Below are 15,834 nucleotides of genomic sequence, written 5' to 3' on the forward strand. Positions count from 1 at the left end.
CTCGCTGTCGACGGGAACGTCGCCTCCCACTGAATGAATATTCCGCATTTATGAGACACACAGATGTCAAACCCGGGATTTGAACTCTAGTGGGCTGGGGATACAACCATCCTCGTAACCACCCAACCTCAGGTTGTTTCTTTTCTGCACAGGTCACATATGATCATATATTGAAACACAAATTTCCAGATTCACAACAGATAGCATAACCAACATCTACGTAGTTTACATTTTTTGGAAACTTAAAAGTGTCAAAAAAAAAAGTGAGGTGCACCCGCGAACTAGTTACGGAATATTCGCACTAGTTAAAACTTTCCTACATAGTTTTCTCAAGATAGGAAAAAGAACTTCTGTACACAATTTCTCAAGACAAAAGAACTTTCCTGAACAGAAATCAAAATAAACTTAGTATGAAACTATATATCTATGATCGATGACTGAACTTGCCTATCCGGAAACAACTAGGTTAACACATCTTGGACGTCGTCCAAGCGAAGCCCTCCTCCGCGCGCTATGCCTGCATCTTCGATGGCTTCTTTATGACGGTCAAGTCGCACCTGATGGTGAAGCAGTTTTGATGCAGCTTGGACATCTCAATAAAATCGGTAAAGCCCCAGGCATTATCCGCCTTCGCCTCGAAGGTGTGCGTGATGCACGAGCTGGAAGCCTTGGAATCTGCGTGTACCTTGCCGTCATTGACCAGCAAGCTTAAAGTGAACTTGGTATGCACGCCGGCCGCTGGAGCGCCGCTGCAGAGACAGAGAAAGGCCGCCGCGTGGCCCGTTGCCTTGTTGCCGTCAGGGTAGAACCTGATCTTCCACTTGTGGCCACCGGCGCTGAACGTTGTCGAGCTGACGAACTTGCCGACGCCCATGCCCTTGAGGAGCGAGTAGTTTGGCACCGTGAAATTGTGCGCCGTGGTGGCGGTCTTCATCACGCAGCTCGACGACGTCTCGGCGGTCTCCGCGGTCCAGCAGGAGTTGATGTTTCCCATGGGGACGATCGAATAGAACGATTGAAGGTTGAAGCAGAGAACCTTGGTTTGTTTTCTTTGATCTCTCGATCTGTGCAAGTCCGATTACAGCTAGAGCACCTGTATATATAGACGACCAATCTAGCTAGCTCGCGTTGATACCTGGGAGCTGGCCAACTCAAACTAGTCTAGCGCACGGACACGCTTATAACTATAACTTGGAAACTACCCACGTATGTATGGCAATGGCACATATGGAAGTCAACCATTGACATGACTCGACAGAACAACCAAAGCCTAAGCCTAAAAAACCCTTCCGATTCTCCACATCAACGTAAAGCAATTGTTGTAGATCGCTGTGGATGGTCCACATTATCTCTCTTCTCCAGGACTTGTTATAACAAGCAAAACTGGAGCCACTACAGAAAAGCCACAAGGTGTCGACGGTCCAATCCTGTGCTGACGGCTTTTTTATCGGGGCCATCAGCACATGTTCTGAGCCCGGTAGCCCAGCAGCTAGGCTGTTGGCACAGGATGGCTGCCGACGTAGGGGAAGGGGCCGTTTGTGCCGACGGCAACCGTCAGCGCAATTTAAGCCGTTGGCACATTCAACAGCCATCGGCACGGTCGACGCCAACCGTAGGCATAGGTGGGGCCGTCGTCGTAGGCAGGGACACATGGCCCCGGAGGATTTTGCCGTGACGGTGAGGCAACGGTGTCAGCTCTATGCCAACGGTTGGCGTTGACTGATGTGCCAACGGTGTGTCTTGCTTGGTTTCTGACGGGTCCTGGAGCTATGTGCTCTGGTTCTCGTCATGTGGTAGAATGTTGGACAAGGCGAGTTGTTTATCATCGGGTTTGTAGAGGGTACGTTATTTGCCGTTTGATATTGTATCGTAGAGTGGAGTTGTAACCTTCTTAGCGTTGTATCGGCCATCCTAAACTTTCTTCTACATGATTGATACACCTTTCAAGGTATGTTCTCAGCCTAAAGAACAAAAGAATGGCAAGTGTGGCCATGTGGGCAATCGTGTGGTATTAGGAGAACTAGACAGCTACCCTAAAAAAAAAGAACTAGACAGCTTTTGTTCTCTATATCTGATTGAAAGATGGCTATCCGGTGACCAATCTGGGTTTGTTTTCTTGGAGAAAAACAAATGACAAATCCAGATAAACTAGTCTTTGTTTAGAACAAAATCAAGTAATCTTGCAAGTGCTTAAAAGCGCAAAAAAAAAGGAGGATGTTGGAATTAAAATGTGCTGGGCCAACTGGCCGAATTGCGCGGTAATGACCCAGACTGGGCTTAGCTGGGCCAAGGTGGGCTACTCGTCGTCATCTCCTTCCTTGGGCGGAAGCCGTGCTCAACCCTCGCCGTTCGCTCCCTGACTACCTCCGCGGCGCCACCCCATCTCCTCCGACCGCTTCCCGCCTCTCTTCCGCCGCTCGATCAACTACGACATCACCATCCCCTGCGACAACCCCCAGCGCACTCTGCCCTCCGCCGCCGGCGACCCCCACCATCCTCTGTGCCCTTGCAGCTTTCACTACCCCCGCCGCCTAGGTTCACAGCCCACCCTACCCTCCGCCGCCGGCGACCACCTCCTGTCCTTCGCTTCCATAGATCTTTGATCAAATAAGGTGACAGGAAAGTTGTTGCGACCAGCCATGAAGAACAAGAACGGACGCCGCAGATGCAATGTACGCGCCGCTTCTTTAGTTTGTTCCTAGTGTTTTCTTGTTATTACGTACCATCTACTGTTGTTTGCCCCTCAATGTATTCTGATCTGTTGTTTGTCCCTGCTAAATGCAAAGCAGAAGCCAGCTCGCGACGCTGCCGACCATGGAGACAGGCTCAACAAGCTGCCTGATGACCTCTTGCTCAACATCCTGGAGAGGGTGGACACACTTGATGCTATAAGGACCTGCATCCTCTCCAAGAAAACGCTCAAGCTTCCCACTATGCTCAGCTCTCACACTTGTTCATAAGTGTTGGCTCCATCTCATGTCACCACAACTTAGCCCGTGAATTCAGCATTGACGACATTCTCCGAATCAGCCGTGCTGTGGCTGATGTCACGGATAACATCCTGAGCACAAGGAGCCCAGAAATCACTGTCAGCAAACTCAAAATCAGGTTCGTCTTGACGGATCGTGACTCTGTCTCCATTGGAAATTCGGTTGCCCGCGCCATGGCAAACCAGAAAGTCGAAGCAGGTGAGTTTGAGATGGTCACCGAGAAGGCTTATCCTGATTGCTCTCCTGACGATCTCCTCCACTTTGGGAGCCAATTCAATGCTTTTCTTGGCGCTTGTCCGGACGCATTCGCTGGCCTCACCCGCCTTTGGCTTCGCAATATGAGGTTTGGTGAACTGGGCATCCCTGACATCCTCAGCACCTGCAAGCGTTTAGAGTCTTTGCATTTGACTCACTGCGACTCAGAGATCCATTCTGTGCTGCAACTTTCACATGCTCGACTTGTTGAGCTCGAGGTAGACTCTGGGAATTTTGAGAGAATTGAGCTCACATGTCTACCAAAGCTCCAACGGGTGAGCTATAATAACTGGTTCGCTTATGGAGATCCCATCTATTTTGGCTTTGTACCACAGCTTTCAAAGCTAAGCATCGCTAAAACAGGCGTCCGCTGGGAAAAGACTCTTGAGTTAAGTCAGCTCCTTGCTAATGTCCCTTCCATCCGTGATCTCCATCTGGATTTTGAATGTGAAAAGGTACTCATTCGTTATTTGAATCGTATCCTTTACCACTCTACGGTTGTTTATTGTAACAATCTATACCTAATAATAAAAGCAAAAGGGTTTCTCCCTCGGTCGTCCGTCCAATTCAAAATTACTCCTAAAAATTAGTACAAATTACCCACCACTGCCACCTGTAAGTAAAAATCTATCTAGCTAGCTAGGTTATATATACTGGTCCGGCCGTCCGTGAGAGATCAGCACGCGGCGGCGTCAGGTCGACACGACCAGCACCCAACGACAAGGCGGCGGCGTCTCCAGCTCTCGTGCTCTTCCTCTCGCCGGTGGCGGCAAGCACGACATCGTCACAGCCTCGCTCGAAAAGTTTTTCCGAATCGCTGGTCCTGCCTGCCGTAACTCCCGTCCTCAAAATAAAACAAGACCATCGGTTCTGAACGCCGTCGGTCCGATCGGATCCCGTCGAGGAGCCGCGAGCGAGCGAGCTCGATCCCAGCCAGCGCCGTGCCACTAGATCCCGTTGAGGACGACTCGCCGTGCATGACCGGTGTGCAGTCGAGAAAACTTCGCCCTCGCAGTCCCAAACTCCATGTGAATCCGCGCGTCCGGCTGTAGAGTTGCCGTATGCGCCTTAGTACTCCGGCTCGGAAAGTCTCATGACGCTGCTGCCCCTGATCGTCTGGTCAACCGTCGCTGCCTGCGGCTGATTGAAAATACCTGTCTTCACTTGTCCGCGTGTGTATGGGGAGCGGCAGCAGCCAACCACAAAGCCCTGGAGTCTTAGGCTGCTCAAGCACAGAATCCTCGAGCTACAGGAGATCAGCGGTTCTAGGCAGTAGTTTCCTTCTCTCACAGCGTCCCAAGGCATCAGAGATTACGAGCTCCCGCCAGCCTTCTCACGGTGCCACTGCTTCTTCCCAGTTGTTGTTGCCCTTATATGTCCTAAATCCTTCATAAGAAGATTGGCATGCGATGCTGCTCATGCTCCATGCTTTGTATATTCGCGTTCAGCCAAAGCTGGCTTTAATGGTTCAGATGGAAGAAACAATAAATAAAAGAAAACAATGACCAAGGAGAAAAGGAGAAAATGAAGAGCGGCGGAAATTTAGCTAACAATACCAGCTAAGAAGCATGTAAAAAAAAGAATACCAGCTAAGGAAATAAACACGAGACATCACTTCATTCTTTTAGAATATACTAAGCATGTCAATATGTGCTACCATTATTAGTTTTGCACTACTTTTTTCATGTGGCTGAAAATAATTCAAAAAATTTGAATACTTAATATTATTTATTTAAAATGATATTGTGTGTTGTTTACTATTACTGACTTAAGTTGTCCAATTTCATAGTTAAGCGTTTAGATCTAATGTTCCGTGAATTTCTCTATTGCATGGTATAAAAAGACATGTCGATGAAGGACTCCATGCCATTTCAATTCGACTGGCAGAAATTAAACATACTAAAAGTTATTCATTTTCTTTGATGTGATGTCGTCGCAACGCACGGGCTTTGTGCTAGTAATAACTTAAATCAATCTTCTCTGCCGCTTCAGAATGTAACTTATTTGCAACCCGGACTCTTTTTTTTTTTTCTATCCCAGATTTGGGTTGTACCAGAATGCCCGAACCTGCTCACTCCTGTGCTCAGCAAACTACAGAAAGTAAATCTGGAGAACATTCCTGAAGGGTGTGATTTTGCTTGGACAATGTTTATTCTTGAAGCTGCACCGTCCCTAAAAGAGCTTTGCATCACAGTATGGGATCATTGGTGCATAATGGCGACAGGCAAAGAGTTCCGGGAGGAACGCGGTTACTGCGAAAAGGCAGAAGTGAACTGGAAGACCCATGTTCCTGATCTCAAGCACAAGAATCTGGTTAAGCTCACCATCTATGGCTTCCAACCTGACGATAGCTTTGTGCGATACATCAGGCGTGTCGCGGAAGTCGCGGTTAATATGGCAGAGATATCTCTGCATGACAGGAAGGTGTTTGGGTGCTGTGGTGACTTGGACCCCAAGAGCAAGGTTTGTCCGTCAAGATATCCACGGACGGCCGAGGAGAGGAAGCAGAGAACCGAGGAGCTGGGTTTGGCTTCGCCTTCTTTGGTTCACTTCCGTTCCTAATTCAAGAAGAGATGCATGATATTACCATGCCATGTGGTCTGGAGAGCATGTGTCCTCTCATCTTTTTTTGTTTCAAGGAGTTCATGAAGTCCATAACTCAGTAACTATTGTGTCTGTACTCTTGGTTTTCCTTCAATTGAAGCTTGTACTATTGTAAACTGGACATGGATGAAATATTTATTTAGAGAAGTGTATCTGTTGCAACTTTTAGAGGTTATAACCAAGTGCCTGATGCATTGTAAAAAGTTGATGTGTTCCCTCGTCTTTATCTGGTATATTGTGTTAAATAATGCGATATGATAGATGCATTATGAATTGTGTGCAGTGTCACCCGTTAGAGTTAAAACCAAATAGCTGTTGCATTGAAATGAGTTGGGCCCTGATTACAACTCCATCTTCCAGGAGGGAAAATATGTATTTACTAGCACAAAACCCGTGCGTTGCTACGGCGCTATAATAGAAAATGAACTGTATCATATTTTATACTTTTGTCCTCTATCGGTTGAAGCTTTTAAAAAAATCAAAAAATTGCAGTATTTATTTTGACTATCCTTAAACCCTGAAACATATATATACAACAAAAAAACCTATACTGAAATAAAACAAAAAAAAGATAAAAGAAACTTGTTTCACATGGACCACATCTTTTCTCTCCTCCTTTTCTTTTTAACCCGTGAGGTTGCCCAACCCAGTAGATCTCGTCCTACCTCCTTCGTCCCTTCCCTAAGTTGATCGCTATGAAGCCTGTCCATATTCTCTCATTTTGTTTTCGTTGAACCCAGTAGATCTCACCCTACCTCCTTCGTCTCTTCCCTAAGTTTATCGCTATGGAGCCTGTCCATATCTTCTCATTTTGTTTCCGTTGACTTGGAGACAATCTTATCTCCTTGGATGATACAGTGACAGGCAACATCGCCTATATTCATGTGATTTCTCTCCTTTTCTTATTAGCCATCTCACAAGCATCGTACGACAACCCGAAGCTCCTCTGTTTATCCATGTGTGCGATCGGGACGGTGTGAACCATTTTTATCACTTAGGCGATGACAGTGCCTACAATTGGATTAATGTTACGTATAAATTGTAACAAATAATCATTGACTCAAAAATAATTTCAATAATCAATTCAAAATTTCCAAACCTGTAATTTAAATTCAATTTTCTAGCTTAGCGAAAATTAGGACATTCCAAATTGAAAGAAAAATACAGAAATTTGAAAACAACATCAGCTTGCAGCAAACAATGTTGCAAACATGCTAGCAGCAAACCACATTAGCTAGTGAAGAGACCAAAGCAGTGGCCTGAGCTGAGCTTCATGTGCGCGCACACATCGGGATTGAAGGATTGCGTGGATGTCCGGCCGGCACGCGCGGAGACAGTGGTGGAGGCCGCACCAGAGGTGCCCGGAATCAGAGAGACGGTGCAGCGCGGCCGTGCAGTCGACTGGCATCACACAAGCATCGGACAACGGTCGCGCAGATGGTCGAGCTCATCTTGGACGCGTCAGGGTCCCTGCTCGCCGGGGCGGAGTCGTTGGAGGTGCGGCACCCGCGCGGTGTTCTCCTCAGATCACGGCTTCGCTTTACCTTTCCTGCGTGGCGTCGCCCTGGTCGTGTGTGCTCCGCCGCCGCCCTAGATCCTCGCCAGGCCCTGTCTTCATTTTCCCTCCCGCCGCACCTGAGCCCTCCTTCTCGTCCGATTAGACACGTTCCTTGCCGTGGGTGATTCGCCTCGTGCCAGAAGCGATCCTGTCTCGAGGAAATCAATTGATCGATCTTCTCCTCCCCTTCTTCATGGACTGGAAAAAAATAGAATAAAACGGTTTGGTGGCAATAGTGCGTTGTATGTGATTTGGTGGGAGGGTAAATCGGTCCAAAAAAGTGTTGGACCAAGGAAACAATCCTCCCTTTATTATTAGGTATAGATTAGATATGGTATGGTGATTACATCCTGACTCCTTGTTTGACTTAACATGTTATTGCTGAAACATTTCAGCATGTTATTGTTGAAACATCTTGAACATGTTCACTAACGTAACCTGCAAAGAGCACCAAGGTGACTGGAGGAGAGGTTGGTGTTGGGGAGGTTGGAAAGGAGGCAGCATATGGAGGTTGGCACTAGGAGAATATCCACGTGTGGAGGCGCTGCCTCATCATGGCGGCAGTCACCAGACCAACGTGCCTCTCCTCTCCGACGAGGATGTGCCAGCTGAAGAGGTATGTGCTGCACCATCTAGTTGTGTTTGCATTCTATTTTTCTCTCATTTCTCTGTTGACCTAATTGTGTACCCATGAACCAATTGGTCCGACAGCATTCCAGCGGACGAAACGCCGGCGCCGCTTGCAGCCCTACGAGCTACTAAGGTTCTAGGGACATCTATATGGAAATGCTTTAAAATGGAATTGGATATTAAGTAGTAGTGTCAGGGCATTGACTAGGGCTAGATTAGGAGCATGGCTACTGAAATAAGTTGCTTTTTTAGGGGATACTGAAATAAGTTGATGGGCATGAATGTTGGGAACCTGAAGACTCTGGCCCAGTGGCCCGACTAGCGTTTTCTATGTCTTGATCATTAGATGTAAAATCTTGACATTTATTATGAATTGGAGGGATACTTTTTCTCCTACGTGACCAGATAAAGACAACGGGTTGATGCTCAAAATAAAAACATAAAGATTAACATAACAGAATCTGTCTAGTTCCTCTAATGATAAACACAACAGGGCACATTAAATGTTTTATCGAGCCGTCGGCCAGAGCATATTGAATTATTGACCATGCCACACTGATCGAAGTTATTTAATATATTAATATCAAATTTCACCATCTCCACAGTACATATTGTGATGGCACTAACTCTTCAAGTTATCTCCTAAGGATTTATAGCAGGATACTTGAGTGGTGACCCTGCTAACGGGCTTGACTCACAACAACATTCTACATAACGTCTGCAGTGTCCATCGCTGCCGATACCAAACTTAAGGCACTGGGTACGGCAGAATTCATCGTCGCAATCCGGAATGACATAGCACTTCACTGCAAAAGGTGTTTAGACGGCGTAAGTTTCAAGTACATAGATCAAGCGAACATTTTGTGCCTATACATGCATTGTGAACTAAACAAAAATAAATATTATAACCTCCTGCCATCGCCAAGGGCAGCAAGGTTGCCGCCATGACCGCAAGCGCTGCCAAGCATACAATCAGCGCGTTCTGCTTGGTAAGTGCCATGGCTAGTTAGCAAGGTGTTTTCTTCCTAGCTAATGCCTCTCTTGTTATGCGTTTGATAGCTTAGTGGAGATATTCTCTTTGGTAGTGTTTATATAGTGGGATTGGTAACACAAATTAATAAATAGTAAATTAATAACTTCCGTTTTATGAGAGAATTAATGCATTCCATTTTTAGTTTTATTACCAAGAATTAAATGCTACTGTAAATAATAACTACTCCATGTAAGCTTTAGCGAAGATGAAGTTGAAGAAGTAGATAAACCACATATCATAGGCAACATTCAGTTAATGCTTGCATGTTTCAATACCGGCGGGCACCGGCGCATCCTGAAACTTCCCTCCCGCCAACCGCTGACCGGTTTACATGGCAATGGTAGTTCTGCCTTCGAAACGGTATATACAAGGGTCTCCGGTGCGAACTGTCGGTGCCGTTAAAAAAATTGAAGGGTCAGACCACTCTTAAGATGTCTGTTGGAGATGCTCTTAGCTTTGGCAATAGTCGGATCCATCTTTCGGCCCAAATTAGCTAGGGTCTGAGTGCTCGAGGATATCCTGCTCGTGGAACGTTTCTTTTTGCGTGATTCTGGGTGCCAGAGGGTGTTCGACGGAGGTCTTTGATTTGGGTAGACGGTCTTGTTTTGATGTTTGAGTTGGTGAGCTCGTGGTGGATAGTCTGGACAGTGCCTGGTGAAAATTATGCCCTAGCCCTTTGGACGGTCTTGTCGTGATGTTTGAGTTGGTGAGCTCGCCAGGTTTTCAACTATGTCCTACTTTATGCCAGATTGTACAGTACAAGATTAGGTGGGAATTCGTGGAACTTTTTTCAAATTTCCTTGTTTTTTCATCATAGAAAGCAGTTTTAAATCTTAAAAAATGCATTTTAATAAAAATGTATCTTAGAAGACGATGAAATAACGGGTATTGAGGATTATGAACTGACAGTCTGATGTGCTATTGTTTTTTAATCTTATATTTATTTTGGAATCCACTTTCTACATAACAGGAGACATGTTTGTTACATGTCGAACGTGGTAATGGAATTTGCACCTGTGCATGCTTGGTTATTATTTTTCCAATATATGGAATCTATAGCAACACACATATGGAGCACTGCTTTAAGTGGATATACAGTTTCCATTAACATTCAGGTCCTGCTACTATGTACTGTCAATTTCATCCTGGACCAGTGTACAAATATAGCGGCTTTTGCATCTATGCTTCCATGGTAATTGAGTGGTAATTCAAGGTTCATGTAAAGAGAAAGTTTTGTACTCCAGGTTGATATAACATCCTGCTCCCATGTTTTACTCTACCAGATTGTTCTCTCGGTCCCGGGAGATTAGGTATTAACATGTGCACATGCTGCAGCCTGCAGGATGTAAAGTGCCATAGTCCAAGCAAGAAAATGTTAAAACAAGGAGGGAAAGAAGATCGAAAGGGAACACAATGTAAAGCAGCCACAGATAGAACTGAATGTAAAATCGAACAAAAAACACTTGAGGACATTGGCGAACTGTTCCACAGCAGAATCTTCTCATAACACAACAAATACTTGACTAAATCTTACATATACCCTGCATGTCGTAATTCAACTAGGAACAGAAGTGAACCACACAAGACCACATTGCATGTCCTAATTCACTTAGGACTAGGAATGAACCACATGAGACCAGGCCATCCCCAAACTCTAGGCTGCATGTCCTAATTCAATTAGGACCGAAAGTGAACCACGCAAGAAGACGCCATCCCCAACTCCTTGGTAACACACATCCTCTCCTCAGGGGTCCCTGGATACCTCGACGGGCAGACTTTGATCTTCGGGTCCAAATCACCAGCACAATACCCATCACATGACTTACGGTCGTGCAGAGATACCTCCTTCAGATTCACCGCAGCTTCAATGACACAACTGATGTATCGCACGGAATTGTCATCAAGTTGGAAGCCGTAAATGGTAAGCTTAGCTAGGTTCTTGTGCTTGAAGTTAGAAGCAGATGGCTTCCACGCCACGTTAGCTTTGTCGAGGTAGCCATATTCATGTCGAAGCTTCTTGTCTGTCACAATGGTGCACCAATGATCCCGTACTGAGATGCATAGCTCTTTTACTGATGGTGCAGCTTCAAGGATAAACATTGTCCAATCAATATCACAGCCTTCAGGAAGATTGTCCAGATTCACAAATTGTAGTTTGCCGAGCACAGGAGCAAGCAATGTTGGGCATTCTGGTAGAACCCAAATCTGTGACAGAAAAGGCAAACCAAAAGTTGATGACAGGTTGGATTAAATTACACTCTTAATGGAAGAGAAGACTTGCTTAAATTTAGTACATTTACATATAACAATCATAGGGTAGAAATAAGACAAATGACTACAGCGAGTACCTTTTCACTTTCAAAATCCAGATGCATTTCGGTTATGGAGGGAACATCAGCAAGGAGCTGACTTAACTCTAGGGTCTTGTGCGAACGAGTCCCAGCTTTCGTGAGGCTTAGCTTTGAAAGCCGTGGGACGAAGCCAAAAGACAGAAGATTCTCACAAGAGACCCAATTATTATAGCTCACATGTTCGAGTTTCGGTAGACAGACGAGCTCCACTTTTTGAAATTGTCCATAGTCGATAAAAAACTTGTGGACGGAGGTGAGGGCCTAACCTGAGGTAGAAGGAGGATGCAGGGAGGAACACTCTCAGCTTAGGGTTACAGAGATAGAAGCAACTTATATAGGTCACGACTGGACTGGGCCAGATGGGCCACAACAGAGAACAAGAAGATAGCCCAACAGATACTCCAACACTCCCCCTCAAGATGGGTGATAAATGTCAATCATCCCCATCTTGTCACAGGCAAGATTACACTCCTTTGATCCTAGTCCTTTTGTTAAACAGTCTGCCACTTGTTGTCTTGATCTCACATAAGCCAATGAGATAATCCCTGCATCAATCTTTTCTTTAATGAAAAATCTGTCTATCTCCACATGTTTGGTGCGCTCATGCTGGACAGGGTTGTTTGCTATGTTTATGGCAGACATATTATCACACCACACTTTCAAGCTTCCTTGCCTTAAAATTTTCAGCTCTCTTAGAAGATTTCGTACCCACAACATTTCACCCAGGCCCTGTGACATAGCTCTGTACTCTGCTTCGGCTGTTGATTTCGAGACAACAGATTGTTTCTTACTTCTCCATGACACCAAATTTCCTCAAACAAAAACACAATACCCTGAGGTGGATCTTCGATCATCTAGGCAGCTAGCCCAATCTGCATCACAATATCCATCTACATTTAGGTGTCCATTACTTTTAAACCACAATCCTTTTCCCGGAGTGCCTTTCAAGTATCTCAAGATTCTTTGAGCTGCTTCCAAGTGTCCATCCCTCGGATCATGCATATAGCGACTCACTACACTCACTGCAAATGATATATCTGGTCTTGTGTGGCATAAGTATATTAGTCTTCCAACAAGTCTTTGATATTTCTCCTTGTCTATGGGTTCTCCAGACTCTGCTGTGATTTTATTATTTTGGTCAATAGGGGTTGAAGCCACTCGGCACCCTAGCATGCCCATATCATCTAAGAGATCCAATGTATACTTTCTTTGAGATAGTGCTATCCCTTTTGACGATCTTGCAACTTCTATTCCAAGGAAGTATTTAAGTTTTCCCAAATCTTTCATCTCAAAGGCTTGACTCAAGCATCCTTTCAGTTTTGCGATTTCAACATCATCATCTCCCGTGATAATAATATCATCAACATACACAGCAAGGATAGTGATTTTCTGCTCAGAATGTCTGTAAAATAAGGTATGGTCTCCATTGCATTGACCATATCCCATGCCACACACCACTTGTCTAAACCTATCAAACCAGGCCCGTGGAGATTGTTTGAGACCATATAGAGATTTCTTCAGTCTACATACCCTCCCTTTAGTTTCAGGTCTGACAAATCCTGGTGGCATTTCCATATACACCTCCTCTTGAAGATCACCATGCCGAAATGCATTTTTGACATCAAGTTGATGCAAGGGCCATCCGAAATTTGCTGCACAAGAGATCAATATTCTGACAGTGCTCATTTTTGCCACTGGTGCAAACGTCTCATCATAGTCAATGCCATAAGTCTGACTATATCCTCTTGCCACAAGTCTTGCCTTATATCTCTCCACTTTTCCTTCTGCATTTTGTTTTACAGAATAGATCCACTTACAACCTACTGTATTCTTTCCTTTAGGGAGATCTGTCAACTCCCATGTTTTATTTTTCTTCAAGGCCTCCAATTCTTCCATCATAGCATTGCACCATCTCGGGTCCAACCTGGCTGCCTTTCAATCCTTAGGAACAGATACAGTTTGAAGTTGTAACATCCCAAAAATTTCAAAATAAAACAAATGAACTTCCCTAGTTCCAAATTTTGGAACCAACAAAAACTTTTATTAAATTAAGTATGATACATAGTGATCCTGCTTAATTCTTGTGCTATTGCCATGTTAGCTTGTAATAGTAGTTTTGAAATGATCTTAAACCCTAAACCTCACCCCTCTTTTCACCCTACTAGTTAAAATGAAATAAAAGGAAATTAAATAAGAAAAAGGTATATGTGCCTATGGCTATTTTTATAAATCTTTACCCTATGCTTTTCTACTTTGCTTAGAGGTTTGGAAAACCTTCATACACCTTACCTAGTACCTATCAAACCAATTCCAAGTGGTTTCCAAAGAAATTAAAAAGAAACTAAAAATGCCATAGAGGCATATGAGAGTAAAATAGCAAATTTGTGAATTTGAGAAGATTGACCCTAGGACTTGTTGTGAATGGTTGGATCACTTCCATATACCATTTCAACACTCAACAACACCATTTGGGTGAAGCAAAGTCAAATTAAAAATCAAATGCAACATATGCATAGAAGCATATGTGACACATAGCCATTTCACCAAACTTTGACCTATGACTCTAAACCTTGACCAAATGATGGGAAACCATCTCTCAACCTAATATAACACTAAATTGACCCTAACCCATGTCCAAGTAAAGCAAGGGGAACAATTTACAAAAATAATAAAATTTGAACCTCACCTCTTATGTGTTATGGCCAATTTTGCAAATCTTTGACCAAGACCTTTTGAAATGGATTCAATGGTTTGAAAATGTTTCTAAACTAATAAGAATCACATTAGAGTCAACAAAAGTCAACTCAAATGGGGAGAAATCAAATAGGGAGAAAATCCCCAAAATTCACTCACATACACTTAGCCAAATTTGCAAATCTTCAACCAAGGCCACCATTGCTTGATCTATTGTTTGTAAAACTCTTATATATGATAAACAAACACAATTGCATCAAAGAAACCAAAATCAAATCAAAGCAAATCTCAAAATCAACATTACATGTGATAATGGTCATTGGGCCATTTTATAAAATGTTCCTCACTTTACCCCTCTGGCTTTGACTTTTCTTCAACCAAACTTGGTCAACTATTTCCATGTCATCCAAGACTATGTCAAGGTGAACAACTTTCATGTTGACCACCATACCTAATGTTGACCAGGTTGACCAGTATAGTGTTGACAAGAGGGGACTTTGAAACAAAGAGAAGATGATCCACTTTTTGAAAACTTGCAAAACAACACCAAATTGACCACCACCACCACCACTCCATCTCTATGAATATATGAATGAGATCCACCAAAGGATTTTCCAAAATTTGAAAACCTTTTTCTTTCGGCCATATCATCAAACACCTTGTGGGCAGCACCTATTTTTGTGCCCATGCTAGGATTTTGGTTGGACCAAGTCCAACCCTGGCCCCTCTCTGCTGCCCTGACACTTCACCTCACCCCTCAGCATCCATCCAAGCCACTGCACCCCTCTCTCTTGGTCACCATGACCAAAACCCAAACCATGCCGGCCACCTTGTCACTCCACATGCTCACCCCCTCTCCTCTCCCATCCAAGCCACTCCACCATGTCAGCTGCCTTCCCCTGACCCTCCTGAAGCTGCTCCTGCAAGCCATTGACCAGGATGACGTCGACACCGCCCAGGCCATGCGCGCCCAGACACGCCCAGAGGATGCCCACGCTCGCCAGGACGCACACGGTGACATCCCTGGACGCGACAGGACGCCGCCGTGCCCCGTCGACTCAGCGCTCCCCTCGACCTCTCCTTTCACCTGCAGCCTCCCCTCGACATCAGCTAGCTTGCAGACATCGCCAATTGGACGCGCTCGCCCTGTCGCCATCGTCACGGACGACGACCATCCGCCGCAGTACCCTGGTGTCCGATGACGATAACGACGTGATCACTCCATCTCTGGCCGCGCCACGACGCGCGTCAGCATCACCGTGACATCAAGAACACGACGCGCCCACTCCTTGCCTCTTCATCACCCTGGAACGGCGATCTCGCCGTCGACCTACCCCGAGCGCCACGGCCACCCCTTGAACCTATAAAAGGAGACCCCTCCGCGACTGATTTCTCACGCCAATCTACTCCTCTCCCCTCTCTGATCCTCCACCGCCCCTCTCCCAACCACATCGTCGCCGGCCGCCGCCCAATTGCGAGCTGAAGACCCGCAGCACCGCCGCCAAGCAAGCCGTCGATTGCGGCCACCATCCGAGCCGCCGTCTGCTCCATCTTCTTCCTCTGCCTCGACAACGTCGCTGCAGCCCGTCGCCGTCGATCACCGGAGCCTGGGAGCGCCGCCGACCTCCTACCTCCGCCGTGCCCGCCGCCGTTTCTCGCTGAGGACGACGACGATGCTGCACCGCTCGATCCCCTTCTGATCCAACGGTCGAGGTTAGC

The 15,834-nt window shown here is 45.5% G+C and overlaps 2 protein-coding genes and 1 pseudogene across 2 annotated transcripts in view; 1 reads left to right on the plus strand and 2 right to left on the minus strand.

Moving 5' to 3' along the window:
• Positions 1-511: 511 nt before the first annotated feature.
• On the minus strand, positions 512-994 carry LOC127326729 (BTB/POZ and MATH domain-containing protein 5-like). The gene has a single exon (XM_051353515.1). It carries the CDS (start codon positions 992-994, stop codon positions 512-514), a length of 483 nt encoding a protein of 160 aa, XP_051209475.1.
• Positions 995-2,326: 1,332 nt separating this feature from the next.
• Positions 2,327-6,068, plus strand: LOC127326757 (F-box/FBD/LRR-repeat protein At5g56420-like; annotated as a pseudogene).
• Positions 6,069-10,616: 4,548 nt separating this feature from the next.
• The window catches only part of LOC127326771 (uncharacterized), a 61,662-nt gene continuing 56,444 nt past the window's right edge, over positions 10,617-15,834 (minus strand). The window contains exons 4-5 of the mRNA XM_051353557.2: positions 11,419-11,661; positions 10,617-11,275 (exon numbers count right to left, since the gene is read on the minus strand). Of these exons, the coding sequence (XP_051209517.1) occupies positions 10,748-11,275; positions 11,419-11,661 (771 nt within the window). The 3' untranslated portion in view covers positions 10,617-10,747. The remainder of the gene's footprint in view (positions 11,276-11,418; positions 11,662-15,834) is intronic.

Source organism: Lolium perenne, chromosome 6, assembly GCF_019359855.2.
Source record: "Lolium perenne isolate Kyuss_39 chromosome 6, Kyuss_2.0, whole genome shotgun sequence".
NCBI classification, from domain to species: domain Eukaryota; kingdom Viridiplantae; phylum Streptophyta; class Magnoliopsida; order Poales; family Poaceae; genus Lolium; species Lolium perenne.

Bases quoted from the DNA above. Each gene is read 5' to 3' on its own strand.
- LOC127326729 (XM_051353515.1), bottom strand. From the start codon at position 994: ATGGGAAACATCAACTCCTGCTGGACCGCGGAGACCGCCGAGACGTCG.